The sequence below is a fragment of the Miniopterus schreibersii genome (assembly GCF_964146895.1).
Source record: "Miniopterus schreibersii genome assembly, chromosome: 3".
Classification (NCBI taxonomy): Eukaryota; Metazoa; Chordata; class Mammalia; order Chiroptera; family Miniopteridae; genus Miniopterus; species Miniopterus schreibersii.
The window spans coordinates 68,907,461-68,926,971 of record NC_138103.1 but is presented as its reverse complement, the minus strand read 5'-3'; the positions used below and the strand labels follow the sequence as shown (position 1 = coordinate 68,926,971).

General features: G+C 41.8%; 1 protein-coding gene across 1 annotated transcript in view; it reads left to right on the top strand.

Moving 5' to 3' along the window:
- The window catches only part of FCHO2 (FCH and mu domain containing endocytic adaptor 2), a 103,141-nt gene extending 100,465 nt beyond the window's left edge, over nucleotides 1-2,676 (top strand). Inside the window, exon 26 of the mRNA XM_081131843.1 lies at nucleotides 257-2,676. Within this exon, the coding sequence (XP_080987969.1) occupies nucleotides 257-279 (23 nt within the window). The 3' untranslated portion in view covers nucleotides 280-2,676. The remainder of the gene's footprint in view (nucleotides 1-256) is intronic.
- Nucleotides 2,677-19,511: the final 16,835 nt, after the last annotated feature.

Below are 19,511 nucleotides of genomic sequence, written 5' to 3'. Positions count from 1 at the left end.
ATGTATGTGGGAAACATTTGTATTCTAACCTAAAGGCATGGAAGTTTTTTCTTTGATCTTTGTTATAAGGTGCCAGGTAGAGAGGGACACCTGGGAAGGAATACCCATGGTTGGTATTGCTGAACACCTGTGATCTGATTCTGATGTACTATAAACAGCAATTGGGAACTGGGGTTCTGTATCTGTAACCACAATGGAAATGTCCTTTGAGTTCATTTGAAATTATAATTGCAAAGCTCTACTTGGTGTTTTTCAGGACGATACCTGGCGGATTGTTGATGGACCTAGCAAAGTGGTTGGCTCAAGGGAGTAATACAGACCTGCCATTCTGCATTATCTGTTCTTTCCAAACACTATTCTAACTTGTATTACGTTTTTAAAACATAGGCATTCTTGAGAGCTGACTGTAAATATTATATTGCACCTTTGAAGTGAGTCATCGAAAGAAATAGCACTGAAATGATTTTCAACGCTGTAAATGATCAACTGCAATATTCAGGAAGCACATTGATTCAGATTCTCAGTACAAAGAAGTTTTCATAATTTTAAATTATCTTCAGAGTCTATATTTAAAAAAGGGGTTATAGTGTAATATCAGGCCTAAAATTTCAGGAGAGCAAGCACAAAGTAATTTAGCTTTCCATAAATTTTTAGAGTCAGATAATTTTGAATTTTCTTAAGTTTGATGTTGAATGGGTATAAACATAACGTGAATTCTAAGCTTTGGATGATGTTAATTTAGAAGACTCAATCAAATTGAGTTATGTGCCATAAAGTAATCAGACCAGAGTCCGGGTTGTATGCAAAAAATTTCTCATTTGATTTTTATAAACATATAACTGTAAGTGGTGTTTTATATGATTTTTTAAATCCTCAAGTGCAATGTGTTTTAAAATAAGCTTGCAAAAGACAGCAGAGAAATTGACTTCTGCAGTTAACTTTATAGAAGTTCTGATTGTTTTGATGAATTAATGCTGTAGATTTAATTTATTTTTATATGGATTGCATAATGTGTGCCTTTTAAAACAATAACAAAAAACCAGAAATGTGCCTATCCAGTTTGTGTTCATTAATGTGCCTCACTTTTTTCCTCACAGTCTGGATTTTCTGTTCAGAGTCTTACAGTGATCGGGCATTTTTACAAGATAATTGCAATTTTTATAAATAATTTTGGCTGGAATTAGGAAGGGAATTTGGAATAACTAAAGGATAATTTATACTTAAGAACCCTGGCTCACTTCTTTAGTGAAACACTGTAGCCATTAGAAAGAGAAAGAGCTGCCTAATGGCTTATGTTTGTAGGGGAAAAAATTACCTTCAGATATTTGACTATAACCTCATCAAAAGTATGTAAATCTTAAAAGAAATTCTGAAAAACTATTTAAGGTGAATTGATAACTGACATTTTAAGTCTCAATGTAACATTTCCCTCCATTCTGTTTACCATTGGTAAATTATACATTTGTTTACTGAATGTGTTGTGAGCATGAATTTTGTAGTATTTTGTGAGGAACACATTTTAGAAAAGATTAGTTTTGGCAGTAGAGAAGTCTGCCATTTGTTTTCATTTCAATAATTGGAACAATTACCAATTTGTATGTTTTTAAAGTGATGGATTGGGTTAAACATTTCTTAAATAAACTACTAATATTAAATAGTAAAAAACCTAACTTTATAGCAAATCCTGATTAATTGAAGGAATTAAATATATTGGACAAAGTTTCATAATTTACAAATGGAAATTTTATTTATAAGGATAAATACCAGTGTCTTGCATTTCGCATAGTAGAAGTGATAAATTGTGTTATATATGATAATTTATATAAAACCACTAATTGTTCTGTTAAGCTTTACAGAAAATAAAACTCCTACTACTAGACATTTAACGTCTTGCTATACTAAATACAGCAGAAAATCTACTCCTTAGCAATATATATATAACACAATATGTGCTTTTTAAAATATATTCAGTGTTAGCCCAATTCTAAATTTAGATTTGACTAAAGCAATACATAAGACAATTTGCTAAAATGTTCATCATTACTAATTAGTGAGCAAAATTAGTAATTCTAGCTCTTACACTGTGATCTTTTAAATACCAATTATAGTACCTTACTGGAATCTTAACTGTAACTGCATTGTAGTCAAACTGCTTTTATTGAGCAGTTAATATTTTATTGGAATTCAGACACCATTATACTTACAATGCTTGTTTTTAATCAAATTTTACCTAAAAATGTACAAATTAGTGAAGTGGTAAAATTTCTGCACTTTCTTAATTACCACAGAGTGTCAATACATAAATTTGTATTGGGTGCAGGTTACATTTTGAAGCCATATGAGTTTATATTGATTTTTTTTTTTTTTTTTTCATTTAAAACCCCATTATGATGTAAAAAAGACCAGTAGATTTTCATTGGGAAATGTATTTAGCAAGCTGGTTCTTGCTTATGTATAGTGATAAACTTTGTAGCTATCTCTTTAACCAAGAATTTGTAAACACAGAACTCTAACAAATGTGAGTTTTTAAGAATTGTTATTTACTACTTCGAGTTGTAATTAGAACAATGCAAATCTATCTTACAAAATTTTGTAAATATTTTTGATTTTTTCATAAAATGTAAATTTTACATAAAAGTTGTACCATTAATAAACATGTAATATATAATTTATTGGGTAGTTCATGTGACTTTGTACTCTGTTGGTAGTAATAGCCATGTCATAGATGGTAGGACAGCAAAGCTAGGTAAGGAAGGGATCATTGAATTTGAACTTTGTATCGCTGGACAGGCATATAGGTCTATGCCTTATTATCTAAAATCAACAGCCCTTGCTATGATTATTTCAGGTTTCATTTTGGCTCTTGACCTTAATCTTAATCACACAAAACTATTAAATACTGACCTGCATCATTTGTCAACCTTTCAGCAAGCCAAAAATCAGCATCATTATTATCAGACTTAATTTGACTAGAAATGTATTATCAAAAATCCATTTCCCATTTTCAAACAAAAATCTCAACACTAATCTCTGACCCAAAAGGGCCTAATTATATATTTTTTCTTTATTTATTAAATAGGAATAGGCTTAGGGCTAATGTAATTTCCTCAAGTGACTTAATAAAACCAGGATACCAGTAAGCAAACGATTGACCAGTTACTGCCATCAATCAAATTCCGTAGTTATGGAATGCAGCTTCCCCTATAGCCTCCTCACTAAAAGTGCCAGCCAGCATCTCCAGTGTCATAAATTAATTCATTAAATTTAAATACAGCCTTCACCTCATCATTTTTCAAAGTAGAAATAAGCCAAATCAGAGAAAGAAGTATCACATGATCTCACTCATATGTGGAATCTGATGAACAAGATAAACTGATGAACAAAATAGATCCAGAGACATAGAAGCATGGAGCAGACTGAGGGATCTCAGGGAGGGGGCGGGGTTGGTGGGAAGAGATCAACTAAAGAACTTCTATGTATAACCCATGGACACAGATAATAGTGCAGGGAAGGCCTGGGGAGGGGGCGTGCAGGGCGGAGGGGTCAGTGGAGGAAAAGGGCATCTGTAATACTTTCAACAATAAAGATATATTTTAAAAAATAAGAACAAAGCAAAAAGTACATCAAGTTACCATAGCCTCCATCAACAACCCCAAACGGAAGTCCAAAGACAGTTACAGTAGAGACTCAGAACTCAAGAGTATTCCTCAGTAGCCATAGCTGTTGTATAACCAAAAACTGCCAACATTCCCCCCAAATAAATTTGAAAACTACTAAACCTAAAAAAGACCTACCAAAATTTATTATTATACCACAATTCTACTTATAGCTAACCCTAAACCACTATAAAGGTCTTGAAGTAAAACTTAACTACAAACATAGTTAAAGTAAATGCAATATATGTCATCGTTCTCACATGGAATTTAACCATAACTAATGACATGAAATAGAATTGTATTTCAACTACAAGAATATGAATGGCCAACATCTGTAAATCCTACCCACTAATTAACATTATTAACTCATTCATGGATTTACCAGCCCCATTAAATATTTCCTCATGATGAAGTGCTGGCTCTCTTAGGAATCTGCTTGATTTTACAAATACATTTATACATCAGATACAATAACCACCCTTCATAACCCACACCTGCTGAGACATGAACTATGAATGAATTACTCTACACACCAATGGGGCCTCTATAGTCTTTCTTTGCATTTCTTTCACATAGGACGAGGCCTACATTGTGGATCTTACACCTCCCCAGAAACGTGAAATGTTGGAATTGTCTTACAGTAATAGCTACGGCATTTACAGGTTACGTTCTACCATGAGGTCTTCCGAGGAGCAACAGCTGTCCCAAACCAGCTGCGCTCTCACTGGCACTCGTCTGGGCGAATGAATCTGCGGGGGGTTCTCGGGTGACAAACGATTCTTCACCTCCTACCTCATCCATTTGTTATTTCAGCCTGAGTCATTATTCACCTATTTTTTCATGAAACAGGATCAAATAACCCATCGGGAATTCTAGGCCTTTTATTTTTAATTCTAGCCCTAGCCCCACTAGTCCCGTTCTCACTCAGTCTTCTAGGAGATTGGACAGTTGCATACAGCTAATCCTCTTAATACCCCACCACCCACTAAGCCAGAATGATACTTCCTATTTGCATGCCCAACCTTATGGTCCATCCCCAATAAGTTAGGTGGCACATTAGCTCTCTTCTCTATTCTAATTGTAGCAGTTGCAGCAATAACTCTTCCATCAAAACTTCAGAGCATAATGCTCTGACCCCTCCTCCCGTGCTTATTCTGACTGCTAGGAGCAGGCCTACTAACTTAACATGAACACCCAGTTACCGTCGGCCAGCTAGCATCAGTCTTATACTTTCTTCTTGTACTTACGCCACTCAAAGCTTAATTAAAAATAATCTTCAAAATGAAGAATCTTTGTAGCTTACTTATTGCTCTGGTCTTATAAACCAGAAAAGGTGGAAAACCTCCCTAGGTCATTAAGGAAGATGCTCCAGTGCCACCATTAGCAGCCAAAGCTGAAACAAACTAGTCCCTGAAAGTTGCACATGAACAGTGAGTGAAATACGGTCACATGCTATGTCCATATTAAAACATTCTAGACGAAATCCATTGCTATGTACTTTATGCATTAAATTACCTACCCCACTGCAATGTATCAGTACCTACATACTTGATCATACATGGCCGTACTATGTATAATTGTATATTAACTATTTACCTCACATATAAGCAAGTACATCAAACTGAATATTACATAATACATAGAATGGGTTATTGTACATAAAATTACCTTCCACATGGCTAGTCATAAACCAACAGATAAAATTGATATTACATAGGACATATTTTTTGTGGGTTAAAACAACCACCACTTATTTGCTCACAATTCTGTAGGTCAGTATTTTTAAAATTTATTGGGATGACATTGGTTAATAAGATTATATAAGTTTCAAGTGTACAATATAATACATCACCTGTATATTGCATTGTGTGCTCATCACCCAAAGTTTAGTCTCCTTTCCTCATATATTTGACACCCTTACATAGGACATAATAGTACTGATTGTACATATCCTATTAAGACAAATCAGCTCTAGTCTCCATGCTTATCACAATGGACAACTTTCCTTAATCACCAAGCTTTGGGAAACCAGCAATGCATCTACAAATGTGCCCCTCTTCTCACTCCAGGCCCATGACATGGGATTTTCTAGAACAACTATATCTGGCACCTGGTTCTTATTTCAGGACCATCTCACCTAACATCACCCACTCTTTCCTCTTATTTTTTTAAATGTATCTTTATTGATTTTAGAGAGAGGAAAGGAGAGAGAGACAGAACCATCAATAATGAGAGAGTCGTCATTGATCAGCTGCCTCCTGCACACTCCCAACTGGGGATCGAGTGTGCAACCGAGGCATGTGCCCTGACTGGGAATCGAACCGTGATCTACTGGATCCTAGGTTGATGCTCAACTGCTAAGCCATGCCTGGCTGGGCCCATTCTTTCCTCTTAAGACATCTTGATGGACTAATCAGCCATGCTCACACATAGCTGAGTTGTCATACATTTGGTATTTTTTAATTTCGGGGAGATGCTGTGACTCAGCCGTAGCCATCTGAGACCTTAACACAGTCAAGCAACTTGTAGTTGGGCTTATATTGAACATCATTTACCAACATTAACCAGAAGGTGTTATTTAGTCAATGCTTACAGGACATAAGAGAATTTTACATGTATAGCAGTCCCCCCTTATCCATAGGGGATACAGTCCAAGACCCCCAGTGGACACCTGAAATCACAGATAGTACTAAACCCTATGTTTTTTCCTATATACACATGTCTGATAAAGTTTAATTTATTAACTAGGCACTGTAAGAGATTTAAGAACAATAAAATAGAATAATTATAACAATATACTGCAAAAAAAGTTATATGAATGACTTTGGGGCCCTTATTAAATACAATATTGAGCAAAACACTGTGATACTACAACAGTTGATCTGATAATCGAGACGGCTACTGTGTGACTAACGGGTGAGTAGTTTATACAGCATGGATGTGCTGAATAAAGGGATGATTCACGTCCTGAATGGGATGGAGTGGGACCGTGTGCGATTTTTTTCATGCTACTCAGAATGACACGCAACATAACATAAATTGTTTACTTTTGGAATTTTCTATTTAATATTGTCAGATTGCAGTGGACCACAGGTAACCACCATAGAAAGCAAAATCCCTTAACCCTGTAGACCTTAAACTATATATTAACAATCTTGGCAAACTCCCAAAACAAGATTAAAATATAACAGTATAAAAAAAATTCCATTTACCATTGCAACAATAAAAATAAGATATCTAGGAATAAACTAACCAAGGAGGCAAAAGACCTGTACTTGGAAAACTATAGGACATTGAAAAAAGAGAGGAAGATACAAACAAATGGAAGTATATACTGTGTTCATGGATTGGAAGAATTAACATCATTAAAATGTCCATACTACCCAAAGCAATCTATAGATTCAACACAATCCCTATTAAAATGCCAATGGCATACTTCACAGAACTAGAATACTCCAAAAATTTATATGGAACCAAAAAAGACCCCGAATACCTGCAGCAATCTTGAGAAGGAAGAACAAAGAGGGATCACAATCCTGGATATCAGACTATACTACAAAGCCATTCTAATCAAAATAGCCTGGTACTGGCACAAGAATAGGCACATAGACCAATGGAACAGAACAGAGACCCCAGAAATTGACCCATGCCATTATGGTCAATATTTAAAAAAGGAGGGAAGACATACAATGGAGTAAAGACAGTCTCTTCAACAAATGGTTTTGGGAAAACTGGACAGGTACATGCAAAAAGATGAAACAAGACCACCAACTTACACTGTACACAAGAATAAACTTGTGTTTATGGATAAAAGATTTAAATGTAAGCCATGAAACCATAAAAATCCTAGAAGAAAACATAGGCAGTAAAATTTCAGACACTTCACCTAGCAGAATTTTCTCCGATACATCTCCTAGGGCCAGAGAAACAAAGGAAAAAATAAACAAATGGGACTACATCAAAATAAACTTTTACACAGCAAAAGAAAACACCGTCAAAATGAAAAGGGATCCTGGCCGGATGTGGCTCAGCCATTGAGCATCAACCTAGGATCCAGGAGATCGAGGTTCGATTCCCCGTCAGGGCACATGCCCAGGTTGTGGCTCGATCCCCAGTCAGGGGCGTGCAGGAGGCAGCCGATCAATGACTCTCATCATTGATGTTTCTATCTATCTCTTGCTCTCTCTCCCTTCCTCTCTTCAAAATCAATAAAGATATATTTTTTAAAAATGAAAAGGGAGCCCATTGTATGGGAGAACATGTTGGCCAATGATACATCTGATAAGGGGTTAATTTCCAAAATATATAAAGTAATCATACAACTCAACAAAAGGAAGACAATTAAAAAATGGGCAGAGGACCTGAATAGACACTTCTCCAAAGAGGACATACAGATGGCCAAGAGACATGAAAAAAATGCTCAATGTCACTAATCATCAGAGATGCAAATTAAAACCACGATAAGATATCACTTCACACCTGTCAGAACGGCTCCATCAACAAATCAACAAACTACAAGTGCTGGGGAGGGTGTGGAGAGAGGGAACCCTCGTGCACTGCTGGCGGGAATGCAGACTGGGGCAGCCACTGTGGAAAACAGTATGGAGGTTCCTCAAAAAATTAAAAATGGAGCTGCCATATGACCCAGTCATCCCACTTCTAGGAATGTATCCTAAGAATCCTGAAACACTAATCAGAAAGAATATATGCACCCCTGTGTTCATAGCAGCGCAATTTACAATAGATCTGGAAACAGCCCAAGTGCCCATCAGTAGGCGAGTGGATAAAAAAGAAAACTACAGACCAATAATCCTGATGAATATAGATGCAAAACTTCCCAATAAGATACTAGCAAACCAAATTCAGCAGCACATTAAATGGATTATTCACCATGATCAAGTGGGATTTATATCTGAGATGCAAAGACATTTCATATCAATGTGATATATTAATAGAAAGAAAAAAAATCATAGCTTTTCATGAAGATGGTGCTTAAAACGAAGAAGGAAGCCCCTGCCCTTCCGAGAACCCAAGACAAAGCCAAGGCTTTGAAGGCAAAGAAAGCAGTGCGGATAAGCCATCCTCAGCCACAAAAGAATGATCCACACGTCACCCACGTTCCGACAATCCAAGACACTGAGGCCCTGAAGGCAGCCTATGTGTCCTCAGAAGAGGGACCCCGGGAGAAACCAGCTTGACCACTGGGCCATCTTCGAGTTCCCCTGATACCGAGTCAGCCAAGAAGAAGACAGGAGACAATGCATTGTGTTCCTTGTGGACGTCAAGGCCCACGAGCACCAGGTCAACAGGCTGTAAAGAAGCTCTATGACCTGACATGGCCAAGGTCGACCCCATGCTAGGCCTGAGGGAGAGAAGAAGGCATATATATGTTCGACTGGCTCCCAACTATTTGTTGCCAACAAAATTGAGATGATCTAAACTGAGTCCAGCTGGCTAATTCTAAATATAAACATTTTTTTACCTTAAAAAAAATCTCAATAGATACCGAAAAATCATTTGACAAAGTTAAGCATCTTTTCATAATTAAAAACTCTTACGAATTGGCTATAGAAGAAATGTACCTCAACATAATAAAGACACATATAATAACCCCACAGCTAAAATTAATATAAAACCTCCGGCTGCATCTCACTACCAAACACCATTATTTGTTTAGTTGGTCCTATTATGGCTGTGCTATTACTATGGTCACTCCCAGTTTTAGCAGCTGGAATTACTATATTATTAATGGACCACAACTTTTTTTTAACCAAAGATGATTTATTTGACCAGTATAGTTTTGAAATTTAGTTTGACAACTTTTAAAAAATTGGAAGACCTTCACAAAAAACCCCTCTGGATTTCTGGTTTCTCCTGGACCAAAAAACAAAACAAAAACAAAAATCAAACAATGAGGCAACACTAAGCCCCTCTCCTGCGTGGCAATTGGCTGGAGCTGCATAGTACCTGCTTATTTATTTATTTTTAAATTAAAAAAACATTTTCATTAACAGTCGACATACAATATTATATTAGAGTCAGGTGTATAACACAGAGATTAGACATTTATATAACTTACAAAGTGATCACCTTGATAAGTCTAGTACCCCTCTGACATCACACAGAGTTATTAAATAGTATTAACTATACTCCCTGTGCTGTACTTCACGTCCCTGTGACAAGCCACAATCTAAACACTACTTTCTCTGATCCTGAAAGCGGAGGCGATCCAATTTTATAGCAACATTTATTCTGGTTCTTTGGCCACCCAGAAATTTATGTCCTTATTTTACCTGGTTTCAATAATTTCACATAAGATCACATTCTTCAGGGGGGAAAAAGCACCTTTCAGGTAGATAGGAATAGTCTGAGCCATAAATCTATTGGCATCAGTCATATGCACTCACCACATATTCACAGTCGAAATAGATGTTCATACACGAGCATATTTTATATCAGCTACTATAATTATGGTTATCCCCACAGGGGTAAAAGTATGTAGCTGACTAGCAAACCTCCATGGAAGCAATATTAAATGATCATCAGCTGTATTATAAGCCTTAGGCTTTATTTTCTTATTTACAGTAGGAAGTGTAACAGGAATTATAGATAATTCATCCTCAGACATTATCCTGTGTGATACATTCTACAAATCCTCCTACAACCTCCTACAATTTACCATTGTAGGAGAATCTGTCCACTGCCTTCTATTATTTTCAGGCTATACACTCAACCTGAGCAAAAATTCATTTTACAATTATATTTGTGGGCATTAATAGAACTCTCCACAACACTTTTTGGCCTTTCAGGGGTACAACGTTACTCTGACCATCCAGCTGCATACTCAACATGGAATACCATCCCATCCGTAGGTTCGTTCATTTCCCTAACAGCAGTAGTACTAATTAACAATTTTTATAAATTGAGAAGCATCTGCATCTAAACAAGAAGCATCGTAGAATTAACAACTACCAATCTCAGTGATTACATGCATGTCCCCCACTACATCATACATTTGAAGAACCTACTTATTTAAACTTAAAATAAGGAACGAAATGAACCTTCTCCAAGTGGGTTCAAGCCAACCGCACAACTACTATGTCTTTCTCAGTATGTGAGATAGTAAAATTACATAACTTTTTCAAAGTTAAAATATTATAGTTTCAAACCCTTTATATTTCTATTGCATATCCACTCCGACTAGGATTCCAAGATGCAACATCGCCTATTATAGAAAAAATTTTACATTTTCATGATTATACACAAATAATTATTTTCCTAATTAGTTCTTTAGTCCTTTACATCATTTCATTAATATTAACAACTAAACTCACACAAGTACAACTGATGCACAAGAAGTAGAAACAGTTGGCACTATTTTACCTGGGACCTTAATTTTAATTGCTCTAGTATTATAAATTTTTTTTTTTTTGAAATTTCTGAGATAAAGTTTAATTTTAACTTATAAATTCTTATATAAAGTATTTTAAGTAGGAAAAAGACTTTTAAAACTCTAATCAACATATTTCCAACAATGTCTATCATTAAAAAGTGAAATGAAATTATTAACTGTACTACACATTTTAACTCCTTACATTAATTCTCAGACATTGTCTTAGAAAATGACATTATGACTATTATTAATCTTTCTTTTTTAATTTTATTTTTGTTTTAGTATTACAAATTCTTTATACAATAGATGAAATGAATAACCTTCCCTAACTGTACAAACCTATACTCACCAATGTTATACACAGACTACAAAGATCTATATAATTCCCACAATGGGTCAAAAGCCAGAACTATGACTAGCAGAAGTTGAAAACAAAGTGGTCCTACCTACAGAAGTAACAATCTGAGTACTAAATTTGTCCAAATATGGCCTACACCCATGAGCTATTTCCTCTTTTGGCCTAAAGACAAATGCCATTCCCGGGTACCTTAATCAAACAACCCTAACATGATCAGGCTTATACTGTGGACAATGTTCAGAAATTTGTGGGTCAAATCATACCTTTATGCCTATTGTCCAGGAATTGGTTCTACTAAAATATTTCAAAGAATGATCTGCATCTGTAATATAAAATCATTTAAAAATCTAAATGGTGTTAATCTTTTAAGTTAAAGACAGAGTTTCAACCCCTTCTTAATGATATGCCACAACTAGGTACATCAACATGATTTATTGCTATTATATCAATAATTATAGTACTATTCATTACATTTCAATTAAAAATTTCAAAACATTCTTCTTCTTTGACTCCAGAAGTAAACAATTAAAACATCAAAACATTATACCCCTTAAGAAACAAAATGAACTAAAATTTTTTCACTCCTTTTACTACCCCAACAGCAACAGGGATTACCGTGGTTGTTCCAATTATATTTCCAAGCATTTTCTTTCCCATACCTGTTAACTGTTAATTTTTATCCAACAACAACTGGTTCAATTTATATCAAGACAAATAGCCATTCACAATGATGGACAGGCGTGATCTCTAACACCCATATCACTTATTTTACCTATCAAAGAACCACATCTACTAGTCCTTCACATTCATTTACACCTGCTACACAGATCTCAAAAACATTTAAGAATGTACATTCCCCTATGAGCAGGAACAGTAATTACTGGTTTTTGCCAAAAAACAAAAGCATCTTTAGTCCATTTCCCATCCCAAGAGACACCCACCCCACTTACTCTATATTAGTAATTACTGAAACCATCAGCCTATTTGTCCACCCAATAGCCTTAGCTGTATGACTAACCACCCACATTACAGCTGGCCACCTACTAATTCATTTAATTGGAGGAGCAACCTTGGCCTTAATAGGCATTAGCCCTGCCATGGCTTTTATCATGTTTATTTCTTTTGATCTTACTATTCGTGAATGCACAGTATCTTTCACTGGAGCTTACATATTCACACCACCAGTAAGTCTTGATCTACATAATACTCAGTGGCCCACCAAACTCATGCATGTCATGCACAGGTGGGGGTGCTGACTGCCCCAGAGGCTGCAGGGGCTCCCCCTGGCACTTTCCCCAATTTCCCTGGCTTAGAATCTCAAAGACACAAGGAGGTGAAGAAAGGGGATGAGGGCCGACTGGTGCCAGTGATCCTCCAGTTGGGGGAGTAAAGGATCGTTGTAGCAGGAATGGTTAGATAAGTGAGATGAAAGGAGACTCTCCAATTCCTGCTTTTGCAGGAGGAGCTGTTTCAGGTCATGGCTGGTCCAGATTGAGCTGGAGGGAGGGGTCAGCTAAGGCCGGATGTCCGCTGGGTCATCCATGTGAGGGTAAAAGCGTCTAAGAGCAAGGCCGGATTTGAAACAGAAGAGACTTGAGTTCCAGGTGCCAAAACCTGAGCTGGAAGATGGGCGATCTTGGAGATTATTGATGACAGTGACAGGAAGGGCAGAGAGGGACACCGTGATTTAACCAGCGAAGGGTGGGAGAGAAGGGTTCTCAAAAAGCTAATAAATAACTATGCTGTGATTAGTGCCCTGAGTAACACATACCAGGTACTCAGAAAATAACAGGGTGTGGGGTGCGTGGGGAGCCGGGGCCTATTTAGATTAGGAGGTGTCTCTGGGGAAATGGCATTTAATTGGTAATTAAAGAGTGAACGGGAGTTTGTTAGCTTGCCCTTGAATGACTCTAAACTGACATTGAAAAAATAGCCACAGCTCCCTCCCATGTGCAATGAAAAACGATGCTGCGGGCAGGCTCACCTGGGAGAGGCAGAGGCGCGGGGCCTCCCGTGGCTCTGCGGCTTCCTGGCCCGGTGAGGGAAGCTGCCCCCCCCGCCCCCCGCCCCTGTTCTGTGTGTAACACGGGGCACAGCAGGACTTACCTCGTGGGCTTGCTATGAAATACAGATGAGTGAGACGTGTACATCACCAGAAACACAGGAGGTTCTATGTAGGGCTTACCTGTTGCCACTACTTAGGAGAAAATATTTCTCCTGGAATTGCATCCAGGCGCAGATCTCAGCAGGTCTTTCTCTCTGTATTTACTTAATCCTTTCAATAACCCTGTGAGGTAGGTGAGCAAGAAAAAGCCCAAGAGAAGTTTTCTTTCTCTTCTTTCTAAATCAACACTGCCCCAAGCCCTGGCTTCACCTGCATTCTGTGGCTGTGACAAGGCGCCTTTTGTTAAAATCTGGGGCATTCAGGAGGTGGCTTCCTGCCAAACCACCTTTTAATTTATCAGCCTCTCGCTCTCAGGTGTTCGGGCTTTTATTGCTTTGCTTTTTAGGCCAGCAGTTGCTGTGAGAGACGCCAAGTGTGTGACTATGAGATGACCAATGCCACCTGGCGAGGCTGCACGCCGCCCACCAGACCCCCTCGCCAGGTGCCAAGGTGCCCACATACAGCACACGGCGGTCCCAGGTGTCTGGGTCGGGCCATTTGAGAGCCATGTCCAAGTGTCTTAGACAGATTACCACCTCTGATCCTAAAGCCGGCGAGTCACCTGCATGGATATGTCAAAATGACCTCACCTCACCCTGCACATTACCTGTGAGCTGTTTGAATGAGGCAAGAAACGCTGTCACCCTTTGTTTTTTTCTTTCTTTTTCTCATTTATTTTCATTTTATTTCACCTTGCTATATTTTTGGAGCACTGAGAGCTGATTTGAATCCTTTTTGGAATCATAGGTCTCACCCAGGAATACAGGGCCGGAAGCAAGGGTGAGGCTTTGGGGCTAAGACAGGCGGGGAAACCAGAAGAGGGGAGGCAGTGGAGCCTGAACCCTGGCTGCTGACCGCCCCCCACATTCCCCTCCAGGGGAATGGTAAGGCTCCCCATAGATGTACCGGTGGCTGCAGGCCGAGGTAGAATGACAGAGCAGATAACACAGGGTAACCACTGGGAGGGCAACTTTTTGAGATCATGTGATACACACCTTTGGGGATGCTTAGAAACACCTGGAAAGTGCTCTGCAGGGTGTGCTGGCAGGGCTCAAACCATGGCCACCTGAGTGCTGGGAGTCAGCATGGCCTCATTTTGGCCTCACTGAGAATCTTGTTTCCCCCTCGCTCTCCCCTTACTTCCTCGGTGGGCTCAGCAGACCCACCTTCCCGAAGGAGAGGAGCCACGGGTGGAAGGTGAGGTGAGCAGCTGGAGATGGAAGGGAACTACATTTATCGTGGCCCGCCATGTGCCAGGGATGCACTCCTCAAGACATCCTGTGAGGTCGGTCTGCGAATTCCCATATCCCGGAGGAGGACACTGAGGCACAGAAAGGTTGTTTCCTTGGCCAAGGTCACACAGCTAGTGACAAAGCCGGGATGTGAACTCAGGTCTACCTCATCCCCTTTTCACATGCTGTAGAGAAATAATTCATTCTCTGGGGCCCGTTTAGTGGAAGGTGTTTGATGGATCCAAAATAAGACGGCAGGAGGAAGCTACATTTCTGTAAACTCTTACTGTCAACATGCTGGTCTCCTCTGGCTGCTCCCAGATGCTGTCCCCACTGTGGAGGAGGTAACTCTCCCTCGACAAGACCATGTGAGCTCCGGGGAAATCCTCTCTCCCAGAAACAACGTGCACCCCCTACCCCTGGCTTCAGCTAACTGCACTTGAGCTGTTTATAAACCTTGCGGGAACAACAGCACCATCCCCGGCAATAAAATGACTGCAGAAGATTAGTCTTTGCACTGGGCATCAGCTAAGGGGTCAAATCTAAACCCTCAACGCAAGCTTGTCAAATCAGTCAGTCTCACTCTGGACATGTGACTCAGGCCCCTTGGTCTACGTCCAACACAGAGGGAAGGAAATGCCCCAGGAACCTTGGCGTCCCCTCATCACAGCCCCGTTGCAGGCGGAGGCAGCTAGATGGGGCCCAGCTAGGTTCGCAGGCACTGCTCAGTCCTGGGAATATTAGTTGAAACACCGATCCAAGACCGAGCACTGGAGAGTGAATTCCTGCACACCAGCCCCAGCAGAGTCCCAGCAAATGTGAGGAATTGGAAGAGAGAGGGGAAAGCATGCTTCTGGTGCTGAGGTGAATTTGGGGCAGTACCAGAAAGAGGCCAAAAGAGAAAAGAGAAACTAGAAGCTGGCAGACTTAATGGCCGACTGTCTTTCTGTAGTCTTGTGCATTCTGAAAAATGGTGACAGTGAATTCTACAAGCCAAAACACACCACTTGCCCAGAACTTCTTTTCCGGGTTGGCAGTGCCCTGGGGAGTGTCACATGGCCAGTGTTGAGGGAGCAAAGGGACAAAGCAGCAGGCAGCCCTGCCCCAGCAGAAGTTCATCCCTCCCAGGGCTTCTGCTGCCCCCGCGCCCTGTGGAAACACCTGAAACCCCCACATCAGCTGGCACCAGTCTGCCCCTTGCTCTGTGACTTCTTGGAGGCCACAGCGGCAGACTGTTACTAGGCAGGTGTAGCCACGTAGGCACATGTCAGCTCTGCCAGAGGAGGGCCAGCCTTCTTAACTTTGTAAAAAACATCACTGACAGACCACAGGAAAGTATTCCTTTCAGAATTTCTGAACTCCAGGCATGTGTACTCAATTGCCTACTCAACTTCTCCACTCAGACGTCTAATGGACATCGCAGAGTTAACATTCCCCAAACTGAACTCCAAAACTTCCCCTTCCAATTGGACCTGCCCTCAGTCTTCCCTATCTTGGTCAATGCCAGAGACACGGCCAGGTCCTCAGGCCAAAAACCTGGGAGCCAGAACCCAAAGAAAATCCTGTCCACTCTATCTTTGGGATATATAGGGAACCCAATAGCTTTTACCACCTCCAAACACAAGCCACAGCTCTCTAGCTCCTGGGTTATAGTAATAGCTTCCTAAATGGTCTCCTCCCTTCCACCCTTCCTCCTCCTCAGGCTAGTGTCACCCAAAAGCCACTGTCTTTTTTTAAAATAGGTTAGGTCATATCACATTCTGCCGAAAAAACAAACAAACAGTTCTCCAAAGGCTTCCCATCTCACTCAAAGTACTTATAATGGCCCATGGCAAAGCCCTACAGTCTGGTGCACGTGGCCTCACACACACTTTCCCTCTGAGCCCCTTTCCTGTCCCTCTCTCTCTTGCTCACCTGCTCCATGCACAGCTGCCATGTCCTGAGGACATTCAGACAGCTCTGTGGGTAGGTCCACCTGGGGAGAAACTGAGGCCTCCTGCCCACAGCCATGGAGTGAGCCACCTTGGAGCCACCGAGTCAGGCCTGTAGATGAGGCAGCCCCAGCCAACTGCCTGCCTGAGAGACCCGGAGCCAGAACCAGCAAACTATGCTGCTCCCAGATTCTGACGCTCAGAAACAGAGAGAGAGAATAAATCTTAGTTGTTTTAAGCTTCTAAATTAGAGGGTGATTTGTTATGCAATAATATTTTATCAATATGCTGCTTCCTCATTTCCTTCAAGTTCAGCTGCTGTGTCACCTTCTGGGAGTTGCCTTCCTTAACTACCCTATTGAAATTGAAGTCTCCCCGGCACTCCCCAGTTTCCTTCTGCGGTTTCTAATTCTCCACAGCACTTACTGCTTTCTAATGCTTTGTATAATTTACATGCTTGTTTTATTGTCTTTCTCCTTAAAATATAAGTTCCATGTGCACAAAGGACTTCCCGTTTTGTTTATTGGCACAAGGTCAGCACTCAAATACTTGCCAAATGGATAAATGAATGCTGGCCTTGGTCTAACTCTGCATTTACTTCCTGAATTCAAGGCTCACCCATTTTCTAAGCTTGTTCTGATGCTACTTGTCTAAAAATTTTGTCTGGGCTTATCTTTTTTTCATACCACACAGGCTGGTTTTAGATAGTGATGAGGTCACCCAGTCTCTCTCCTAAGAATGGGTCTGCTACCAAGACAAGCACCTCGAAGGCTGGCGGGTATGTCTTCCCTAATTGACCCATGACTGGTTTCCACGGAATTTAATTTAGTCAAACGGGCTCCAAAAGACACAAACAGTCCAAGCTGCAGATATTCCAAGTGGAAGCTAATCTGATTGTCCTTGGTGCCAGTACACTGGAGTCTGTCATGTGTGGCCAGCCCGCAGTCATGTGGCACCGGAGGGGCAGCTGTATCAACAGGCCCCTTGCAGGTCCACACACAACACAACAGGAGACTGAGTTTTAAATAAGGGAGAAGGAAAGAATAAGAGACAGAAAGGCTCCTGTACAAGGAGTTGTTAGCAGGCCCGTGGAGAGGGGGCAAAGTCCACAGTCGGGGCCTGTGGTCTTCGGAAGGCCAGTGCCCGCTGCTGTCACCAGTACAGTCACCACTGTGGGTTATCTGCGGGTTGGCTAGGCATACTCTGAGGTCTTCCAGAAGGCCTGACACTTTGACCAGGATTATCTCCACATTCGACACAGATTGCCGCAATGTCCTTAGGATACAGTGTCTATATTGCTGTAATGATCTAAAAGCCATGTAATAAAAAGCCACTTTTTGTGTTTTGGGCATTGCGTGTCCTCTGGGTGACAGGTGTACCCAGGAGGAAAATGAAGAGTCAGTATATTGAGTTCACATGAACCATCTGTGGACTAATTTTATGTCTTTAGGCTCCAGTTTTCTCAACTGGAAAATGGCTGTTTTGAGCTCCCCTGTCGCCTTCTGGCTCCAACCTTCTCTGAGAGCTGGAGCCAGGCAGTGAAGAGCCCCAGGCTGCAGGTAAAGCAGGTAACACAGAGCCTGGCAGGACCACGGGGTCACGCGGCTGGGATTCTTCACTGCAGTCCTGACCAAGGCTCTTTAGTAGTCAGGGCAGAGATGTGCAAAGGCCAGGGCACAGTAACTGTGAAAAGAGCCACCTTTGGCCACCGAGGCAAGTGCCCCCAGCAATCTCCAACGCTGTGACTGGTCCAGTATGCCTCCGGGGTGAAGCCACACCTTACCACCCAGGTGTCCAGCCCTCAGATCCCAGCTAATACCCTTGCCTCTCTCTTTGCCTCCTCCTACCCCCTTCTGAGAGCCCCCTGAAGCTCATTCTTTACCCTCAGTGGGAACTACTGGGAATGACGTGCTGTATTAGCTATGCTAAGTGTTTGTACTTTAAGGTTAGTGTAACTTGTGACTGGGCTTCAGGCAGAGTGGACAGGAAGCTAGGGAGAAGTGGCGGGCTGGGGAAGTCCCCAGGACTCCTGAAGCTAGGGCTGAGCCCTTCACTCACCTTCCACAGCGCCCTGACCTCTGGTGTGGAAACTGGCACGGCTGAATCCGTGTCACGTGCCACAGGGCAGGTTACAAATAGCACGGGGATTAGCAAACCCATCCCGAAATTTCTGGTTCAAGGGCAGGGAAAGTTACTAGTTTAATTCCAGCAGGTCATTAGCGACGGAGAACCGGGAAGGGAGTTCCAGGGCCAAGGAGGGCTGCGAGCTCACCTGGGGGTCGGGAAAGGCGAGCTGACCGGCCCGGGGACAGCCGGGGGCCTGCCTCCGCCGGGGTCTCGGAGCTGCGAGCTCACGTGCACGCTGCCGGGCTGCGGGGGACCCTCGCCTCACTTTCCAGCGGCGCGCACGTTGCTGTGACCTGGCATCTCCGTACCCTGTTCATCGGGGAGCTCTCGGCAGAGGACTCGCTCCAGGGACCCCAAGTCAAAGTCTGCGGAACCGCAGGAGGGACACGGGGCCGCTGGGTGGACCCTTCCCGGGCGCGCGGCGGCCGAGGGCGCGGCGACGGGAACGGGGGCCCCGTGCGGCCGCCCCCCGGGAGGGGAGAGACGCTTCCCTTTCTCACGCCCCCTCCCGAATCCTGGAACCCAGCCCCGGAAGGAGCCGGCTGCCTCCCGCCGCCGGGATCTGGGCCGCGCGGCGCGGGCTTCAGACGGGCAGGAGCGCAGCCTCGGCTCGCCGCCCCGACTCCCCAGGGCTGCGGGCGCGGGCGCGG